This window comes from Aphelocoma coerulescens, chromosome 3 (genome assembly GCF_041296385.1).
Source record: "Aphelocoma coerulescens isolate FSJ_1873_10779 chromosome 3, UR_Acoe_1.0, whole genome shotgun sequence".
NCBI lineage: Eukaryota > Metazoa > Chordata > Aves > Passeriformes > Corvidae > Aphelocoma > Aphelocoma coerulescens.
In genome coordinates this window covers 50,408,071-50,428,030 of record NC_091016.1, presented here as the reverse complement: position 1 = coordinate 50,428,030, position 19,960 = coordinate 50,408,071, and the positions used below count along the sequence as shown (strand labels likewise).

The 19,960-nt window shown below is 43.5% G+C and overlaps 1 protein-coding gene across 14 annotated transcripts in view; it reads left to right on the top strand.

Moving 5' to 3' along the window:
• Nucleotides 1-19,960, top strand: part of TRIM67 (tripartite motif containing 67) — a 35,756-nt gene extending 15,796 nt beyond the window's left edge. For 3 of the 14 annotated variants that reach the window (XM_069008506.1, XM_069008501.1, XM_069008500.1), the window contains 5 exons: nucleotides 6,421-6,566; nucleotides 10,431-10,569; nucleotides 11,533-11,836; nucleotides 18,731-18,893; nucleotides 19,888-19,960. In XM_069008506.1, the coding sequence (XP_068864607.1) occupies nucleotides 6,421-6,566; nucleotides 10,431-10,569; nucleotides 11,533-11,836; nucleotides 18,731-18,893; nucleotides 19,888-19,953 (818 nt within the window). In that variant the 3' untranslated portion in view covers nucleotides 19,954-19,960. Of the gene's footprint in view, nucleotides 1-6,408; nucleotides 6,567-10,430; nucleotides 10,710-11,472; nucleotides 11,837-18,730; nucleotides 18,894-19,887 lie in introns of all 14 variants that reach the window. The other 11 variants (XM_069008508.1, XM_069008507.1, XM_069008505.1 and 8 more) reach the window with 8 other exon arrangements.

Below are 19,960 nucleotides of genomic sequence, written 5' to 3'. Positions count from 1 at the left end.
ACTGCTCTTTTGAAATGTTGTCAGACAGGTAAGTAGAGTCAAGAGAGAAGGAATAACACTGATAAAACTCCTGTGAATGCTTTCTGCATATGTCTTTTAAAAAATTAGTTTATATTTAATGCTAGCCATATTTATTGTGAAATATATTTAATACTAATCTCCCATCAACTCTTCTTTACAAACATATGAAAAATTTAGTTAAACTAGTCACATAGATTGCTAATTAACCACAGGTTGCCTGAGGTGAGAGCAGCTTAGGTATTTGGCTTGTGGATGTTCACCTGGCCTTAAGATTGAAGACTTACAAGACTTTAATTGATCCAGATTCACTTGTGCTTTATGAAAGATAGTGTTGTCAGCTACGCTATCATTTATCATAAGATGGCAGGGAAGCTCTGGTACCAAGTTGGACACAGTCTGAGGAGCAGAGAAGAGGACAGGACTTTTGTTGGCCAAACCTGTGCAGAGCTTCCAAACACCCTTGGGCTTTGCTCCCCAGGGGCAGGGTTAGCCCTCAGGAAGAGCTTTTGATTGAGCTGTCTTAGTCTTGACCAGGGATTATCCCATCAGGTTGGTCAGCACAACTGGTGTGACCACGCACACACCGTGCAAAGAATAGTGGAAAGGGTGTTAACCTGGCCACCATTCCTTAAGGTGCATCAGGGATGGCATTATTCCCCTTCACACCTCTGTGTGCCCAAGCAGAACAAGCCACCAGCCAGTTCCAAGCTATCATTCATAGGTATTGAGGATTGTTTAGTATAGAGACGTATATTTATCTTTCTCCATTTATGACAGCAAGTCTGTTTCCATTTGAACTGCTCAGTCTGACACTTCAGCCTTTTTTTCCCTGAAATTTTACTTCTGTGACCTCAACCAGCTCTGCGTTATCTTGGAATCATAAAGTGATCTGGGTTGGAAGGGGACCTTAAGGATTGTCTAGTCCCAACCTCCTGTCACAGGCAGGGACACCTTTCAATAGGCCAAGTTGCTCGGAGCCCTATCCAACATGACCTTGAACAGTTCTGAGAACAGGGCATCCATGGCTTCCCTAGGCACCCTGTTCCAGTGCCTCACCACCCTCACAGTGGTAAATACCTAATTTAAACCTGCTCTCTTTCAATTTGAAGCCGTTCTTCCTCGCCTTATTACTACATGCCCTTGTAAAAACTCCCTCTCCAGCTCTCTAGTAGGCCCCCTTTTTAGGTACTAGAAGGCCACAATATGACCTCCCCAGAGCCTTCTCTTCTCCAGGCTGAGAAACCCCAGGTCTCTGCCTGTCTTCATAGGAGATGTACTCCAGCCCTCTGATCATCTTTGTGGCCCTCTTCTGGACCTACTTCAACAGTTCTGTGTCCTTCCTATGTTGAGGGCCCTGGGGATGGACACAGTACACTGAGCCATTGACCACAACTCTTTCAGTGCAGCAATCCAGCCAATTCCTTATCCATGGAGAGGTCCATCCATTAAAATTCTTGTCTCTTCATTTTAGAGGCAGGGATGTCATGTGGGACAGTGTCAGATGCTTTGCACAAGTCCAGGTAGGTGACACGAGAACCTCTTTTCTCGTTCACCACTGCTGTTACTCTGTCACAGAAGGCCGCCAAATTTGCCAGGCACGATTGGCCCTTCTTCAGATGCATTATTTGCATTTCCTTATGCAGAAAATGCATTTGGAAATACAGGTATCACAGAGTAAGCAACTCAGCATTTCAGGAGCAAGCACCCAGACTAATTGGGAACATCACTTTGCTGACTGTAAGGAGGAGCTGCACTTGCTCATGGTGTTTTGCTATTTATCACCATGAGCAGATTGCCCTGAGAGGTTGTGGCATCTCCCTCACTGCAGATAGTCAAGAACTGTAGGGACACAATCCTGTGCCATGTGCTCTGGGATGTCCCTGCTTGAGCAAGGAGGTTGGATCAGATGACCCACGGTGGTCCCTTCCAAATTGACCTGTTCTGTGATTCTGTGACTTGCATATTTCTGAGAATCCAATTTCACAAAGAAAAAATGTATATGTCTCTTCACGTCTGCTCCTCTTTCTTCAATCCTACCTATGCCAGCACACCAACAAGTCATCAATCTTTGCCAAATGTTGGTGTTGAAGTGAGTGTTACTAAGTTATTTTACTGGTTGATCTGACAAGAGCAGGTGCATTAAAAATGTCGATGATCTGTAAAGGAAGTTTGTGAGAGATTTAGGAGACCAGGGCAAGCATGGCTTTTCCAACCGCCAGTTGTTTTTTCCCAAAAGCTTTGCAGTGTAAGATCTGTATTACTGTTACCAGTGCTTACTGCATCACTGAATTTCTATTTTTTTTTCAAACTCTGGCCTCATTTAACCTCACTGAGCTTGCATGGGTCATTTAGAGTGAAAGCATGCTTGTAAGTAAACATTGATTCACTGTGTTACACAAAGAAGAATGAAAATGAGAACAAATCACATTACATTTGCTTTGATGACATGTTTATCTACATTACTGATGCACTCTCTATAAGCACATATCTAAAGCTAATCCCAAAAAATAAAGATCATAGGGTTCTTTTTCTTTTTTACAGAAAAGAAGCAATTTGAGAACAAATTAAATGTGCAGAGATGTGATAGGTGCAGAAGTAATGCTTAGGCAGTCATGTTGACAAAAGGGTCTCACTGAGTCCCACACTCCCTGGGCCAGCTGACCTGAGAGACACTCACACAGCTCTAGTAATTGCTGGCATTTTAGCTTTCCCAGATAATTTTCTCTATCCATGTTTTCTTCCCTCTGTTGCTTTTACTGAGTGCCTTGGCACAAAATTCCTGTCCTCTGATGCCCGGCTTAATGTGTACTTCATATTTCCTTAGTTAAAGCTATTGGCACAGGCAAATACATGTTCTGGGTTTGTTTTATTCACACAGCTGGAGCTGGCATGCAGTCTTGATCGGTTGCAAAACAGGACTACATACAAAATAGGAAAATACGTAGCTACTCTACTTTTCTGTACCACCTCTGAACATTCATTCATATACCCCTTCTTCTTGTCCCAAGTAACTCCTTCCCTCTTCTGCAAACCATGAAGATTCCCGAGACACATCTGCCACAAACCTTCTCTGCTTCTCCAGGCATGAGCTGTACAGCCCCGATAACTAATGGAGAACTGTTTCATAGTAGGCTTTACCTCTTGTTCTATCTGCTCTGTGTCATGGACTCAGCTCGTCATGGTCTCTCCTTCTGTCTCAGCAACACTGCTTTTAGGGCACTTGCTACAGCAGTGACCCAGGCTATTCCAGAGCTGTACTGCAGTTTTGGAGGAAGTCAAAGTTTTCATGCTTCTGAGGCTCCCATTCTTTCAGTGCATTTAGTCCTTTAATCTGGGAAGGTGGATGGCATCATTGCACCACTTGCTTGACAAGAGGACAACAGTCAACATTGTAGAGCAGCCCTACTGTACCTTGTGAGAGGACTACCCTGATCAGCTGTGAGATGCATTGAACAATGTGTTTTGGGAACTGCTGAGTTGACAAGAGACACCAGTCAGTGTCACAGTTCTAACTGAAGAGTGACCTGCATGAAGCACTTTTAAAATAGCAGGACATCATTCAGGCTCATTAGTAAGTCCCGTTGTGCCAATGCAGTGTCATTTGTCCCTTTATATTTTTAATATTTTCCTTCAAAAAGTCTCTTGAGAAGGTTAAGTTGGTCAAGAAGTGGGACAGCACTGTAATTTAACATCTGAGTCTTTTTCTTCCCTGGCACTTTGCCTATATTTTTTTTTCTTAGTCCTATTCCATTGCTTGTTGCTATGAAGTATATACCAGTGTTCCAATTACTCAACTCCCTTTGCACTTTCCTATGATTTTTACAAGTGTTCATGTTTTCTCCTCCCAAAGGGAATTTGGGATCAAGGCAAATCTCTGCCCATCCACATCCAGTGCAGGAAGCAGGAGGGGAGGCACAGAGAGCATCATCCTGCAGAGCTGCACAGCTGCTTGGCGGGAGCTTCTTGCCTCTCCTGCAGGAGAGTTGTGCAGTTCAGGCCACAGGCTGGCTTAAAGAGAGCAGGAGGCTGATGTGAATTACTCACAAAGCCTTCAATATCCAGCAACACATTAAAGGAGCCAAGGCACTTTCCTATGATGTGTGTGGCTCTCACACATTGGGTCAAAATTCACACTTCCACTGGGAAGTGGGAACAACAGCACTCTTTTGGATGAAAACATATTTTATTCCTAGACAGCATTCCTGTTTACATAATTAAAAGGGAACACATACCCTCCTCCATAAGTTCTGCTCTTTTTTTTTCAGCATTGTGCATTACCTGAACAATTCCCGAAAGCCTCCCATCAGTGTTCCTAGGAGTTAGGAGTCTTTTTCAGAGGTTGGAAGGATTAGTGGTTTATTCAGAGGTGAAGGGGCATTGTCTGTTTTTCATCTTATAAACTACAGGAATTAGGTTTTCATCCAGTCTTGCCAGAAGTAGTCTCAGAAGTGAGGAGGACCAGACAAATACCTCCTGAGAGGGCTAACCAGCTAGCAAAAGTGGCAGGCGTGTGGATGGCTGATACAGCCCTATCTTCTCCCAGGCTTGTCAATCACCAGGAATACATAGGCTAACAAATACAGACAAAACTCTAAACTTAAAATGGTTCACTTGAAAAATCCCATTACCTCTGAATTCCTCATTTTCAGGTTTTTGACTCTTGTCACATTTCTGTGACTTCTCCAGACACAGTGTCTCCTAGAGAAAAGTCTGAACTTTCCATCTGAGAAAACAAGCAGGTTTTTATTTATGACACCCTCTGAATCATCCTTAAATATCAAGGAATAGGAACAAGGCTTCCTTTTCACAGAAAAACCTTCAAGAGCTAATTTATAAAGCTCTTTTGTTTCGTTCTTCTGGGCTACCAACCATCTGCGTTCACTGTGGTGATGGATAATGCCAGCGGAAAGCCGTGGTAGCTTCTGCACTGTTTATCACAAGTGTGAAGTTGACTTTTCGTGTCACTTCCAAAGTGGGGGTGAAGCCTCAGTTCTGTCACACAGTAGCATCCATTTTCCCACAGTCTGCTTGGTACACAGAACATGAACAGTCCTCTTTTATCCAGAGATGTAAAATAGGACGAAAGGAACAGCTCAAGGGCTTAGCTCTCATGCAGACAGAAGGAGGAAAATAAACTAGAAGGCCAAAGCAGAGCAGATAAAAGAAGAGCAAATGATACCATTAAGCCAATGAATTCTCAGAGCACTCAGTTTCTTCTAAGGCATGATTGAGCTCAGCAGAAATGATACTGAGATATTGAATGGTGAAATTTAGCCTTGGGCAGAAGACCAGGCAGGGTCCGTGCATCACTTGCATCCTACTTAACCTGTATGGTTTCAACAGTGCATGAAATGCATGCCAGGTCTATCCAGAAGATTAAATTTTATAATTTATAATATAATTATATATATATATATTTTTAAATATATAATTTATAATATAATTTAAAATTAAAGTTTATAATTGCTAGCGAAGAGTGAACAGTGAGAGTTTAGCTGTGGTTTGGAGAGATGGGATAGAGGTCTCTTTCCCACAGATACACAGCTGAATGTTTTACTGTTTCTTTTTATTTTTAAGATGCTGGTCTGGTAAACAGTCTCTTGGTGTTTCTTCTGAGCAGGTCACTGAAAAGGCACGTTGATAGAAAATGCTGCATTTGTAATTTCCATGAGGAGTCTCTTGTGATGCAGGAGTTCCTTTTGCTACCTGAACCATGGGATTTAGATAAAGTTTGCAGATGGGACAATTTTCTTCAATAGTTTATTTTAAGTATGGTTGCCATAAAGATAACATAGCCAGGGTGGTTTTGATGAAAAACTAGGGAGAGAGGGGGAGAGAGAGGGGTGGTAAACTATAATTTTAAAACACCCCACAACTATAGTGAGGAATTGTTTCCCTGCTGTTGGTGGAATTCAGGCTCTCTCTCTCAGCTGTGTGGGGAGGAGTGGCTGCTCTGCTTGTTAACAACCCAATTCTTTGTTAATGCACTGGGCTCCCTGGCAGCATTGCATCTGCCATGCCCCCCTATGGCTTGAGACACCCCCTGCCCCTCCTTTTGGGGGCAGTGGGTGCTCTGGTGGGAAAAAGAATTCTTCCAGACAGTTACTCCTGGAAAGGAAACCACACATGGATTCCCCAAACTCTAGTTCTTATGAGAAATGACAACCAAGTCCAGATATGTTTCTGTTTACATGTTTCAGTGAAATTATTTGTCTAACTGGGTAACAACATTTTGTTATATAATTTTACTGCCTTTTATTTCAAGGAAGAGAATGGACTCTCTTCCTAGCAAACACTCCCCTGCGAGGGGAAGGAGGTGAGCAGTTGCCATGCTGCTTACGGCACAGACTAATGGGGTAGGGCAGAGTTACACTAATCTGTACCCAGTTCCTGTTTCAGTGCCACCCGTCCCATTACTGCAGCTGGAGAAGTGTTGCACCAGGAACAACAGTGTGACGTTGGCCTGGAGGATGCCACCTTTGAGCCACAACCCAGTGGAGGGTTATATCTTGGAACTTGATGATGGAGATGGTGGCCAATTCCGAGTGAGAATTTCATTCAGCATTTATTTGTGTTTCTTTGTATGTGAGTTTCCTCTAGATATGGATTTGTTTTCTGTCCGAGGGTGGGGAGAGGGGTAGGGAACATGTGGGTTGTCAAAACTTCCCTAAGTCCATTGTGTTGATGGAGAAAGCAGTGCAGATGCTGCTTAATAGAAGGACCACTGGCTTAGGTAGGAAATTTGTTTGAGGTTATTCTCAGGGCTCTTGCAAAGAGGGCTTTGAGTTATCCCCAGTGCGTTCCAGAGTAGAAAATCCCATACAAGCCTGCAGGAGCTGGAAGTGGTTCATTGCACAAACAGAAATTTCTTTGAAGCCCCTACTCTCATCTGTCCATAGCACTCTGTTTCAGCAGCTGACATTCTTGGTCCAGAAATGCAACTCAGTCATTCCTGATTTTCTGAGTAAAAATATGATCCTGCATAGAAATACAGGATTTATAAATCTTGCCCCTGGGAGTGGATGAGACCAGGCTGGTGGAAACTTTTTCCACTGTCATGCTGTGATGGAATTGATAAATATGGAAAGGCTTCCCAAGTGCTGTCCTTCCAGATCCTCAGGGTGATTCCTCAACATGATGCTCCTGGTTGCAAGTGCAGGGTGCTTATTGGCTCTTATACTTTCTCGACACATCCTGATAAACAACCTAGAGAAGCAATTCAATCAGCTTTCTTCCAGCCATGCCCTCCTAGAAGCTGTGGCCCTTCCTCCTCAGAAAGGCTTCATGCTCCTATTGCTCAGACCCAGGCTGGCCCAGTGCTTTCCCTAGCGGCTAGTGCCTCGAAAGCATCTGGAGATCATTGTGGAGTACAGCTGCTCTCTTCACAAATGGGGAGTTTTGCCAAAAACATGTGATGGCATTTCTTCAGGAGCTGCTAACTGGCTCCTCACTGGAAATGTAAAGATTTCTCATGCTGAAAATGTCCTGGCATGGATCCACCTAAGGATCTGCCATACCACTACACTCATAGCCAGCAAAGGTTCCTGATTGAGACACCACTCATTAGAAGAGGCAGCGATATTGGCAGGGCATTTTGAAGAGGGCACTGTGGTTTTGGAAGGTCTCCTCAGTTCCTTGGTCCAAGTAGCATTTCACAGGGATTTGAAGAGTTTCCACAACTAAAGGTGTGAAAATGTACTTTTGTGAATGGCTGCTGAGAGCTGCCAATATAGTCAATATTAGTGGGTAAGAGGGTTATCAGTGTGTGATGAATGAAGAGTTAGAATAAGGTGATAGAATCTAGTACCTTTTATCCAGTTTATCCAGGATAAAGCTTTTAAAGTAGTATTCATGTCTTGTGAATAACAAGATTTCAGGCTGGTGTGTATCCAAGTTCATTTGTGTGGGTGAGTTTTGTTACTGCCAAAGGTTTTAGGATTGCCAGCAGTGCCATATAAGATGTTGGATTGGAAAAAATACAAAACCATCTCAATCCTTAAATCTTAATCCTTTTTCATCACATCCTTTTGGGTTTATACGAAAGAGCCTTAATCATCAGAACTATTCCTAGGCATTACTTAAGTCTTAAGTGAACTGGACCTGAGTGGTTTGCTTAGTGACAGGTTTAAGCACTTCAGTGCCTTTGCTACCATAAACCTACAGAGGTCACAGAATGAGAGAAGTCAGAGGTGGAAAGGAATTATCTTTCAACCTGCTGCCAAGACAGGATTTTCTAGGCTTCTTTCAGTTCATCCTAGCTTGTATAATCTGATCTTCATTGGTCTGCCTAGATGTTCCTCCTCCTGAAATATTTCACATTACAGAAGTACTTGCTGTATGATAAATCTTTGAAGACTTTTGTCATGGTTTAGCATAGTTTGGGTTTTTAGTAAAGAGGGCTCCATCAGCCACGGAAGTGATTCTCTTGCAAAGAGGTGCTTACAGGTTCCTCTGGACCCAACAGAACCAATCAACTGGCTAGTTTGAATATTGGCAACTTTTTTAAGCCACTTAAGAAGCTTGACACGCCTCTGTAATCCACATTTAAGAACGAACAAAACCAGGAAACCTCTCTTGCTTCCAGCTTTTGGACAGGTAACTGGGGGCCCGCAGCATGGCCTGGTGTGCTGAGATCTCAGCCGCTTCTGCTCGCTGGACACCTGGCACAGCCCCTCAGTGCGGGTTGGGCCGGCCGGGACACAGCCACCCCGGAGCCTCAGAGCCCTGTTCCACCCGCGGCCCTGCTGCGTGCAGGCGGCCCCGCAGTGCGGCTTGGCCAGCCCTCGCCCAGGGCAGCCAAATTCATCTGAGGCCGCTGCCCGGCAAAGCTCAGGTGACCAACAGCGATAAGGGAATTGCAGCTGTGGGGCCCAGGTGAGATTGATGCTTTTAGTGCTGTAAGATTCCTCCAGAGCAGATGAAGCCTGCAGACATTAATCCTCTCCCAAGTCAAAGGAAAGGGAAAGGTGAAGGCACCTGAAAAAAACACCATAAAGACACCAAAGTCAGTGAAGAAGGAAGAGCTGAAACCCCAAGAGAGGAGAAAGAGGAGATGCTTCGAGCTTAGAAGCTGAAATTCTGTTGTAAAGCTATGGTGATGGACTATGATACATCAGAGTACCCATTGTAATTTCATGAAAGCATGGGGGGTGGAGCGTTCAAACTGCAATTGTGAGCAAAAGTACCTGTGCTGAAACAAGCAATTGTTGAAGTAGCTGTGATTTGATGAGAAGCTTGAACAGAGAGAGATGAAAGTAATGAGGACCCTTGCTCCCAGGGAAGAAGAAGACCTCTGTTCCTAGAGATGAAGATGCTCCCAGAGATAGATGAAGAGAACTTTTGCTTCTGAACAGCTCATCCTTAAAATTGTACCCCAGTAGCTCAAGAGTGGACCCTTGAAAGCAGTTGTGGGGAAAGCTGTAAGATGAGGGAAGGGAGTCTCACATGCGAGCAGAGAACCAAGCCAGGCGGCTGGCTCACTGTGACATTGAAGCTGTGAGAGAACTGTTTCTTGTGGAGATGTCTCCACAGCATGAGCAAGAGAGACTCCTCTCCCTAAGTGAACTGAAGAAGATTATTATAGAGGTGGTAAACTGACTGAAAATCTCAAGGGTTGTCTTTTTACATTGTCAGTGGGTGAAGGGAGAAAGCTGGGGGGAGGAGAAGTGTTCTGAAGGTTTGGTCTGATTTTTTTTTTCCTTCCTTTTAGTTCTGTTAATAAACTTCTTTATATTCTTTAAAGTTTTGTGCTGCGTTGCTTTCTCCTAATTCTTATCTCACAGAAGGAAGATAAGTAAATAATGGATTTTGAACCAAAACCACTACACTTAATTGGTGTTTCTGCCCGGTTTATGAACTGAACCCGCTACAACTTTTTTGATCTCTTCGTTGTCTAGTTACTGTTTCATCATGTGGTGCATGTAATCCTAATTTTTAGGAGATAGTTTTATTCTGGATCTGTGTTTTCAGTTGTCAAAATTATATTTTAACCTAGACTTGAGGTAACCTTTCCAACAGAATAAAACTGCACTTGTTTTTTTATTCTTACATGCCCCTTTTTATTTTATCTTGCATAAAATAGCAGCCACAGTGTGTCAGATACTGGGACTACTCTCCAAAATAGTGATTTGGAGTAGATATTTAGGATAAGAGGAGCACAAAGATCTTTTTGTGTTGCCCTTTATTGCTTTACCCTTCCAGCTTCATCTTCACCTTAGTTTCTCCAGTGCTAACCCTCCTCGATGTCTCGCATGCTGTGGCTGTCTGCGTTATAACAGCATAACTCGTACATCCTGGGAAGCAAAGAGAAGCTGTTCACTTTTGGCTTATATTTAGAAGTCATAACTGTGTTAAGCTATGCCACTCATTCTCTCTCTCTCTCTCTCTCTCCTTTTTCTCTGAATGTTTAGGAAGTATATGTTGGCAAGGAGACACTCTGCACCATCGACGGCCTTCATTTCAACAGCACTTACAATGCCAGAGTCAAAGCTTTCAACTCCTCGGGCGTTGGTCCTTACAGCAAGACAGTCATTTTGCAGACATCAGATGGTGAGCTGGGGTTTTGCCACTTCCTAAATGAAAAGCTGCAGGTCTCAGTGGCAGGACACTTTCATCCCTTTACACCCATTAATGTATTTGACACCTACTGGCATTTTCCATTATCAGTAACACTTCAGGCTTCAAGTCATGTGATTTTAGTTGCCTGTAAAAGTCTGAGATCTAGCTAAGATACTTGCTTTAGCATACAGAAGCAGTTATGCAACTCACAGGATATTTTTTGATCCACTCTGTCTCCCTTTCTCTATACATCTTTGGGATTTGCCTTTTTATTCACTACTGCTTTAATTTCCCAGCAAGGTTTGATAATACAAAGATGGGAATTCATGCTTGTTCTTCTGTAATTATACTTGACATCCATACAGACATTACAGGAAGTTCATCTTCATTAATGATATTGTAATGAATCAAGAAGTGCATGCTATTATCACTTCCACTTTTATGCTGTGTTGCCAAAATAGGGCAGTATAAAATATTTATACTTCAAGAGCTTTTGGGGCATTTTTTTCCTTTTTTTAAGAAAAACTTCACTTTGATAAAATAGTGAAGTCAATCCTAACCAGCATGGACACAGCTAATCTCCATTTCCATTAAAGGTGATCCTGAACCAATTCACCTATGTGAGTAGTTTCCCTGTCGTGGAGAAGCCTTTGTCTCCTCAGTGACTTTCTTGTTACTCTGTGGACAGAATGTCACTACTCTTAGCAGCTAAATTTCAGAGGCACAAGGGTAAATAATATAAAGCACTTCTGAGCTGAAAAACAGCAGGGTACCAGCTCAGATTAATCTTGTGTAGCTGCCTACAGTAACAAGGAAAGATTGTCTTTATCACCTCAAAGTGCACTGGGGTCCTTACAAAGGCATAATTTTGTCCTTCTTAGTGAAGTAAAGCAGACAACACTTGGACACAGCCCCTCCTGATACAATGCTGCCTTTCCTTTTCCCCTTCCACAGTGGCGTGGTTCACCTTCGACCCCTCCTCAGCTCACAGAGACATAGTGCTGTCAAATGACAACCAGACTGCCACCTGCAACAGCTACGATGACCGGGTGGTCCTAGGCACCGCAGCCTTCTCCAAGGGCGTGCATTACTGGGAACTGCATGTGGACAGGTACGACAACCACCCGGATCCAGCCTTTGGCATCGCCAGGATTAACGTGGTCAAGGACATGATGCTGGGCAAGGACGACAAGGCGTGGGCCATGTATGTGGACAACAACCGCAGCTGGTTCATGCACTGCAATTCCCACACCAATCGGTGAGTGCTGCCTGGGGGCTTTTCTCCTTACAGGCCATTTTTCTGCTGTGCATCAGAGGCAGGTGTCTCAGCAAGCCATCTAGTCCAGCTCCGAGCTAAATGTTCTTATTTTATTCCTTCTTAAAAATCACTAGTGACAGTGATTGCACCTTAACAGTCTGTGTTGGTGTTTGTTATCCTCACTGTTACCAGTTTTTCCCTGAGAGCTTGCCTAAATCCCCCCTGCTGTGATTTAAGCCTGTTATTGCGTGTTCCACCCACATCAGCAGACAGGAGCACAGCACAGTGGGATGCAGGACTTGCACATTGCTGGAGGGAGAAAGGGGGTTGATTCCCTTCATTAGGAGGAATCTTGGCTGCGGATTTATACAATAATTAGACTGCAGGTGTTTATTTCCAGTTCTGAAAGCTATTAAGGGTTTTGCTGTAGGTCGCAGTGAGGCAGATTTGGACACAAGGGCTTGTTTGGCAGTGAGGGCTAAGTAACAGCTTTGGTTCTACTGAGCCATTGTACCAAAGAGCTTTGAAAAGCACCTCAACTAGTACAACCAACTTAGACAGGGTAGGATTTCAGAATACCCCCAAGCCACTGTTACCACGCCTCTCTCTCCCACCATTCAGAGGCTCTGTGTTCTCAGTGCATCTGAGCAGTGGAGAGACATGGTCTAGCTGCAGGTACCTCCAGGGATGGATCACACAGAGAGAACAACTGTCAGCACAGATCCTGTGTTATACTGACATGGTTGCATGACTTTCACTGCTCAGGATAGTTACCTCTACCAAGTGCTGGCTTTTGTTTCATTGTCGTGATGCCAGACTGTGTAGGGGAGACATGGTTAACTTTTCTTGAAGCTCCCCAAGGTATCAGAGCAGAACTGCTCTGCTCTCTCTCTGTGTCCCATGAGAGGGTCAGCCTTAGCTGAAGGTCAGCTGGGTACTCAGACCCTTGAGGAGATCTCCTCTGAAGAGAGCATCCTAAGTCCCTTGCTTATTTTGGAAAATGGTGTATTTATATACCTAATCTATCACAACAGGAGGTTGATGTATGAGTAAAGTGACTGACTAAGGATATGTAGCACATCTGTGGCAGAGCTGGAATCAACTTCTGTTTAGTTTTCTACTGACTGTCCCAGCAGATCTTCCACACTAACTGTCTCAGGTGCTTTTTCTGTTATGCCAAATGATAAAAACAAAGTTTTGCAGTGATTTTTAAAACACTGAAATGCAGGTGTCTCCTTAAAGAGATAAGGTTATGTCAACATGCACTGTAGCCCAAGGTTGGTTGCAATGTCTCCCGTTGAATAGTCCTTTATACAGCACACCTGTGCTTTAAACAAGTACACTGCAATTGCTGGGAAGTTTTGTTTGAAACATGGTTTGATTTTGCAGTTCATTACAGACAGGTGGAAGAACCCTGCAGCTGGATCAAAAGATTCTGAAGTCACTTGGATTATTTTCCATGGCTCCAAAGACCGTAGATCATGTCCTAAGACAATACAGAGTAAAATAACATCAGTATAATAAATATACCAAAAAGTTGTCTGTCCCTTTAACATCTTGATTTGATTCAGGGCAGAAGTAATGTTAAGCTGTATTAATTTTAATGCTCTGTGGAACAGCTTATGTGTTCTGGAAAAAAAGCTGGCAACCATTCTGTACATGACTGTCCCAGAAACCTATTTTATGAATTTGGTCCTTGGCATGCTCCTCCCGGCAAGCAACACACAAGCTAAGCAAAAGCTTTTCTCTGGGAAGCACAACAATGGAAACACTTAGGACTTCCAATCATTGTACTTAATCAGGAGAGCAAAGTGCTTTCTGTTGATGATAGTTTCCCAGTTTTTACCTGATAAAACACAAAGGCATGTGCAAGGCATGGTTAGACCCATGGAATATCTGTTCAAGGGAAGTACACTCGCAGAGGGCATGTAGTCTTATGAAATCACATGCGCTTCAATGAAATTAGGTCTAGGCATTATATTTTAACTGCGGCAGTCAACTAGGTCAATTTTTTAACTCATTAGCTGTAATAGTCTTGTGGAAACAGTTATTGCTGCCTATTTGTGTTTCCCCACTGGACACGAGTGCATGACAGCACAGTATCACAATCCAGAGGGAATTCATAGTCAACTTTTAGCCTCTGGGATGTTATTGTGATGAAAGTTACACCTTAGTAATAGTTTCATGCTTCGTAATCTCTGTAAGAATAAATTAGGGTAGTTAATAAATGAGTAGTTTCAAGGATAACCTGAGGTAGAGCTTGAAAGACTAATTTGTGTGACCCGTCACATTTAGAGGACTTTTCTGTTCCTTTCCTTCATAGCATGCAAAATTGGATCTAGCATGACTTCTGTAATGCTGGAAGGGGCATGAACAGAAGACTCTAATGCATCCAGAAACAGAGGGATCCTTTTGAGAATAGGCTGAGGAAACTGGTTAAGAAATTACTTTAGGGCAGAGATACAGCTTTGGGAGGCACTTTTTAGTCTTCTTGTTCCTGGAAATCCGTGCCTGGGTAAATCATGGAACAGATCCTTCCAGAAGCTATGCTAAGGCACATGGAGGACAGGGAGGTAATTCAAGACAGCGAGCATGGCTTTATCAAGGGCAAGTCCTGCCTTACCAACCTCATGGACTTCTATGATGGAATGACTACAGCAGTGGACAAGGGCAGAACTATGGGCAACATCCATCTGGACTTCTGTAGGGCCTTTGACATAGTCCCCCACAACATCCTTCTCTCTAAATTGGAGACATACGGATTTGATGAATGGAGGGTCTGATGGATAAGGAACTGTTTGGATAGTCACATCCAGAGAGTAGTGGTCAACAGCTGCATATTCAGATGGAGGGTGGTGACAAGTGGTGTCCCTCAGGGGTCCATACTGGGGCCAGTTCTATTTAATGTCTTCATCAATGTCACAGAGAGTCGGATCAAGTGCACCCTCAGTAAGTTCACAGATGACACCGAGATGAATGGTGTGGTTGACACACCTGAGGGATGAGCTGCTATCCAGAGAGACCTGGACAAGTTCAAGAAATGGGGCCATGGAATCCTCCTGGGCTTCAACAAAACCAAGTGTACAGTCCTGCATCTGGGTCAGGGCAGTATGGAGGATGAAAGGACTGAGAACACCCCTGACAAGAAGGACTTGGGAACAGTGGTGCATGGGAGGCTGGCCATGTTCTGTCAGTGTGCACTTGCAGCCCAGAAGGACAACTGTATCCTGGAAAAAATTGTCAGAGGGATGGAACATCTCGCCTTTGAAGGAAGGCTGAGAGAGATGGGGTTGCTCAGCCTGGAGAAGAGAAAGCTCCAGGGAGACCTGATTGTGCTCTTTTCAGCACTTAGAGGGGGTTTAAAAGAAAGATGGGACAGTCTTTTTAGCAGGGCCTGTTGTGATAGGACAAGGGGTGATAGTTTTAAACTGAAAGAGGATAAATTCAGGCTAGCTATAAGGAACATGTTTTTATAATGAGGGTAGTGAAACACTGAAACTGGTTGCTCAGAGAGGTGGTGGATGCCCCATCCCTAGAAACATTCAAGGTCAGATTGGATGGGCCTTTGAGCAGATTGACCTAGTTGAAGATGTCCCTGCTCTTCACAGGGGGGTTGGATTAGATGACCTTTAAAGGCCCCTTCCAGTCCAAACTATTCTGAGAGGTGCTGTGTGCCCATTAACAGGAGGCGTTGACATTCAATGCAATAGAACTGTTCCTTGGCAAAGTTCTCAAGAGCAGGACTACCAGGTGCTACAGACAATACTCCAGCCACTACATGTTTATGTAAAGAAAGAGATGTAAATCACACTGAAATATTTTGTACTGAAAAACAACAGGAAGTCAAAATCTAGAGTATTTGCATTTTTGTCTTAAAAGCCCCTTGCAATCAGGGGAGTGTCTTGACTGACTTCAGAGACCTCAAGAGCAGGTTTTTTCATCACACAAATATGCTACAAATGAATGAAAAATGCTGTCACTGGCAATATATATAGTAAAGTTGTTAAGGTGCTGTAAAGATAGCACTTAAAATACTGTTAATGGAGAGTTGGACTAATTATTCAGTTTATTAAATTGTTCATAAATCGTTAACATTTTTTAAAAATAATAGTGAAACTACTCTTCTTAATTCCTCAAGCCAGTTAGTGCAATCATATTCTGTGCATTGTCTAAGCTGTTACTGAAAGCATCTTGGAATAACAGCCTCTACTGCCACAGGCAGTGGCATTTCTCATGGTAGCCAAATTCTCCTTTCTGTACTCTGACCTTCCAGGCTTCTGCACGCACTTCTGCACTCAGGACTTATTGTTGCATACAGAAATCAAAATGTGCAGGACAAGTGGGATTTACCTCAAAAAATGAAATAAGATTGCCTATCTCCAGAACTGGATTGTCATTTAATGAATACTAAGTATTTATTGAGGGAGTATTGCAACAAAAAGGTTTTATTTTTCTTTTAAATGAAAGGTTATTGGGGTTGTGTGGTGTGTCATTAAGTAGCTTAAAAATACATTACAGTAAAGGAGCAGGGTTTTTTTTGCATGGTGCCACAGGAGTGTACCAGGAGGGAGCAGCATCAGTTTGAGTCTCTTGAGCTATTTGGCTTCTTTTACCACAACAACCGAAAAATTATCCTGTAATGCTGTTTAAATGGTGTACATAAGAGTGAGGAAATGCCTTGCATAAGTTTTCTCATAAAACATACTCTCCCATCTCTCCTCCTAGAGAAAGCAACCAGGCAAATAGTTCAAAAAGTGCTGGAGTCCTCAAAGTACTGTTCCCAAGGAAAGCATGGGATGCTCAGTAAGGCTGTTCAGCCTCAGAAGTCCAGCCTCCCTGGTAGCAGTGTGGTGAAGAGCTCCTGCCTGTTTCTGCCCTCCCTTAATCTTGCCAGAGCCAGTTGCTCACTTTGGGGAGATGGCGAAGTAGGAAGGGGGCAATCTACCTGTGGAATTCCTGCAGGACTTGGGGCAGGAAGGAAGGGAGAAGGTCCCCTTCCTTCTGTTTTGCCCCCACACCCCTGTGGCTCCTGTAGGGGCCTAAGCTGGGTCCTGCCCTTGCCTGGGCTGGAATCTGCAGGCAGAATCTATCTCCTCTTCAGTGGGGCTGTCCCCAGGGGCTGCAGAGGAGTCACTCAATGTCACTGTGCAGCTCACAGCTAATTAGCCCACAAGAAACAAATTAGCTTGTCGTATAGGAAAGAACATCATAATCTCAAAAAGGCAAAGTTACTGTTTCTGTTTCCCTAAGAGAATAATTTATGTCATTTAAAAGGATGTAATAAAATCTGTTTTAAGCAGGATCTAAAATTTGGTGTCCTACAATCAAAGCTGTTCCCAAACAGAGGGAAAAAAGTAATCTATTTGTAAATAGCTCCAAATCATAGTACTGTTGCTTCCCACAATCTCATAATGAGTTTTATGATTGAGGGCTTTTAATAAAAACAGTCTATATAGTGAGATACTGAGGGTAGGTAAGTGTCTTAAGTTTTGATGGAAAATAATTTACCTTGCAGTTTTGGAGAAGAGCTCAAAGAGAAACCTATTAATGCTTATAGGACTGGAAATCAAATCAAAGGAACCTGAGAACAGTGAATTTTCACGTCTGACATGTCTCAGAGACAATCCGTGATTCTTAGCTATTATACTATTATTGTTTGAAGAGCTTTAAATGGAGAAGTCAGAACAGTTTCCTGTAATCTACCTTCAGATGAAATGCCACATGCCACATTTAGTCTGAGGGAAAACAGTTTATGACACCTAGTGGACAAAAGGAAAATTTCTTGCCCTGCACTATATTCTTCCTAATTATATTCCAATCCCCCCCCCTTCCTTTTTTTTAAATATTTTGCCTACCTATTGTGATAAATTTTATGATAGAATAGCTTTAATCTTGTGAATGTTGTATGCCTGAGGCGAGTGCATGGGACAAAAGACAGCTGCTTCCCTTCCTACTGCAAATTATTTGAAATCTGATTTACCCTGGACAAATTGTGTCAGGCTGTAAATCCATCGCAGAGCCCCGTGATATTAGCAGAATAGCAGTGCCTGTGGCCAATCTGCATATCTAGTGGATATTTTCGCTCAGTGTTCTTTAAAGAAATACTGAGTTTGACTAACCCCCAAGTCAGAGTGCATTAATGTCAAATCGCTCAAGCGTGTAATGGCTGACTGAGTCTGTCTTGGCAAGCTCTGATACTGGAGTAGCTCTCAGCAGCTGCTCGTGACACAACCAATTATCACTGGTGTTAATAACTGTGCCTGTGCACTCGAGACAGCTCCCAGTCCTATAGCTGAGCACCTTGTCAGTCAGAAGCTACACTTATGCCTAATGAGCCCCAACTTCTCTTCCTCCCCAAAACTGCTGTCTGTTGTACCTGTGCTGGCTCCCTGAGCTCTGGAAATCTGGGTGCCCTTAGAGCATGCCAAGGTGAGTAGTTAAACTGGAAGTCTATTTCTCAAGCTGTTAGAAGGATATTGATTGGAAATGAACACCTAGCAAAACAACTTCCTTCTTTTTCATTTCCTGCCATGCATCACTTCACTATAACAGGGATACTCAGAGGTGCCGTGTCTCCAGGACTCCATTGGATTGCCTCCCTGTTTGTCATTAGCCAAGGGGACCTGTTAGCTCTGGACCCCATTTTCACCTCTTAAATTGCAGTTGCAGGAGAGGTGGATCTAATTTCTCTTTAGGATCCCTCATTGAGCTCCCATGGTTGTGGTACATATGCTTCAGATAAAGGTGTGGGTCAGTCATTGCCAAATGCCTCAGGGATAATCATTTCACTGTGCTGCTCCACGCTCCCTTTGCTTAGGAAGGCTGGCTTGTCCTAGAGACAGCAGCACAGTGTAGCCCTCTGCCTTCACCAGGAATGTACCCTTTGTACCTTAGGACTGAAGGAGGAGTTTCTAAAGGTGCCACCGTTGGTGTTCTCCTGGATCTGAACAAGCACAACCTGACCTTTTACATAAATGGTCAGCAGCAGGGGCCTGCAGCGTTTGAAAACATCGAGGGAGTCTTCATGCCTGCATTGAGCCTCAACCGAAACGTCCAGGTAAATCTTCTGCAGTCCAGCCCCACTTACCCTTTCCATCTAAAGGAGCTGATAGCATCATCTGTAGGTAGTCAGTACAGATAGGGGTTCTTTCCTTCTCAGACTTACATCTAGGCTACTCACACTTTTTGGACTGCATTTGACCTTTTGCCTTGCCTGTCCAATGTGAAGAGTAGTGCTGTAAAACAAGTAAAAGTACCTGCACACACTAATTCCTGTTCTGATTTTCCTGTGATGCTCCACTTGGAAAGCAGTGTCTCTAAAGTTTTCTCCTGCCAGTTTGATTAAAAACCATTCTAATTCCTCCTAGATCTTATGTTTGGAGATAGTTAACATTGGCAAATGACTGAAGTGTGAACAGCACAGTGGTAAGGAGAGCAAAGGCAGCATAGGTCAGGGAAGTAGTGCAACAGAGAAGACTCAGTCAGCACATCATTCTTGTGCTCTGTGTAAAAGAGGTTTTCCTCTTGGAGGAACTGCCTTTAAATATAATGCGTTTTTACTTCAAGACCACTGCTCATGGCTAGAAGCTGGATGCAAGTGTAAGAGAGAACCTGTGGGAATACCCAGGAGCCTGAGGACTGAAGGAGGTCAGGTTAGGTCAGGCAAGACCATGACAGCCAGGATGGAACACTCATCATGTAGATGGGTTCCACTCTGTGACCTCTGTCCTGAAGCACTTGGGGTCCCTCACGCAGAGGCCCCATCCACCTTGTATCTAGCAAGCAGCACTTCTGGATACGTACAGCTGGTGGCTAGATTTGGGAAAAGGTACAGACACCTGGCTTCTACATCCCAAAGTGTTCAGGAGGGAAGGAGGAAGGAGACTTGTTTATTTCAAAGACTAGATGTCATTGTCATTAATAGTCTTGATTTAAACTTGGACCTGCGATCCTGCAGCCCGTTCCATGTCATTTACCTGCACTTTGCCTTCACAAATGCTGTTTGTTGAGGATGTCTCAGTTTTGAATCTAATGTTATTTCTTCTTTTCAGGTGACCCTGCACACAGGACTGGAGGTGCCACAATCTGTAAAACAGCCCAAGTTGCCCAACAACTAATGAAGCC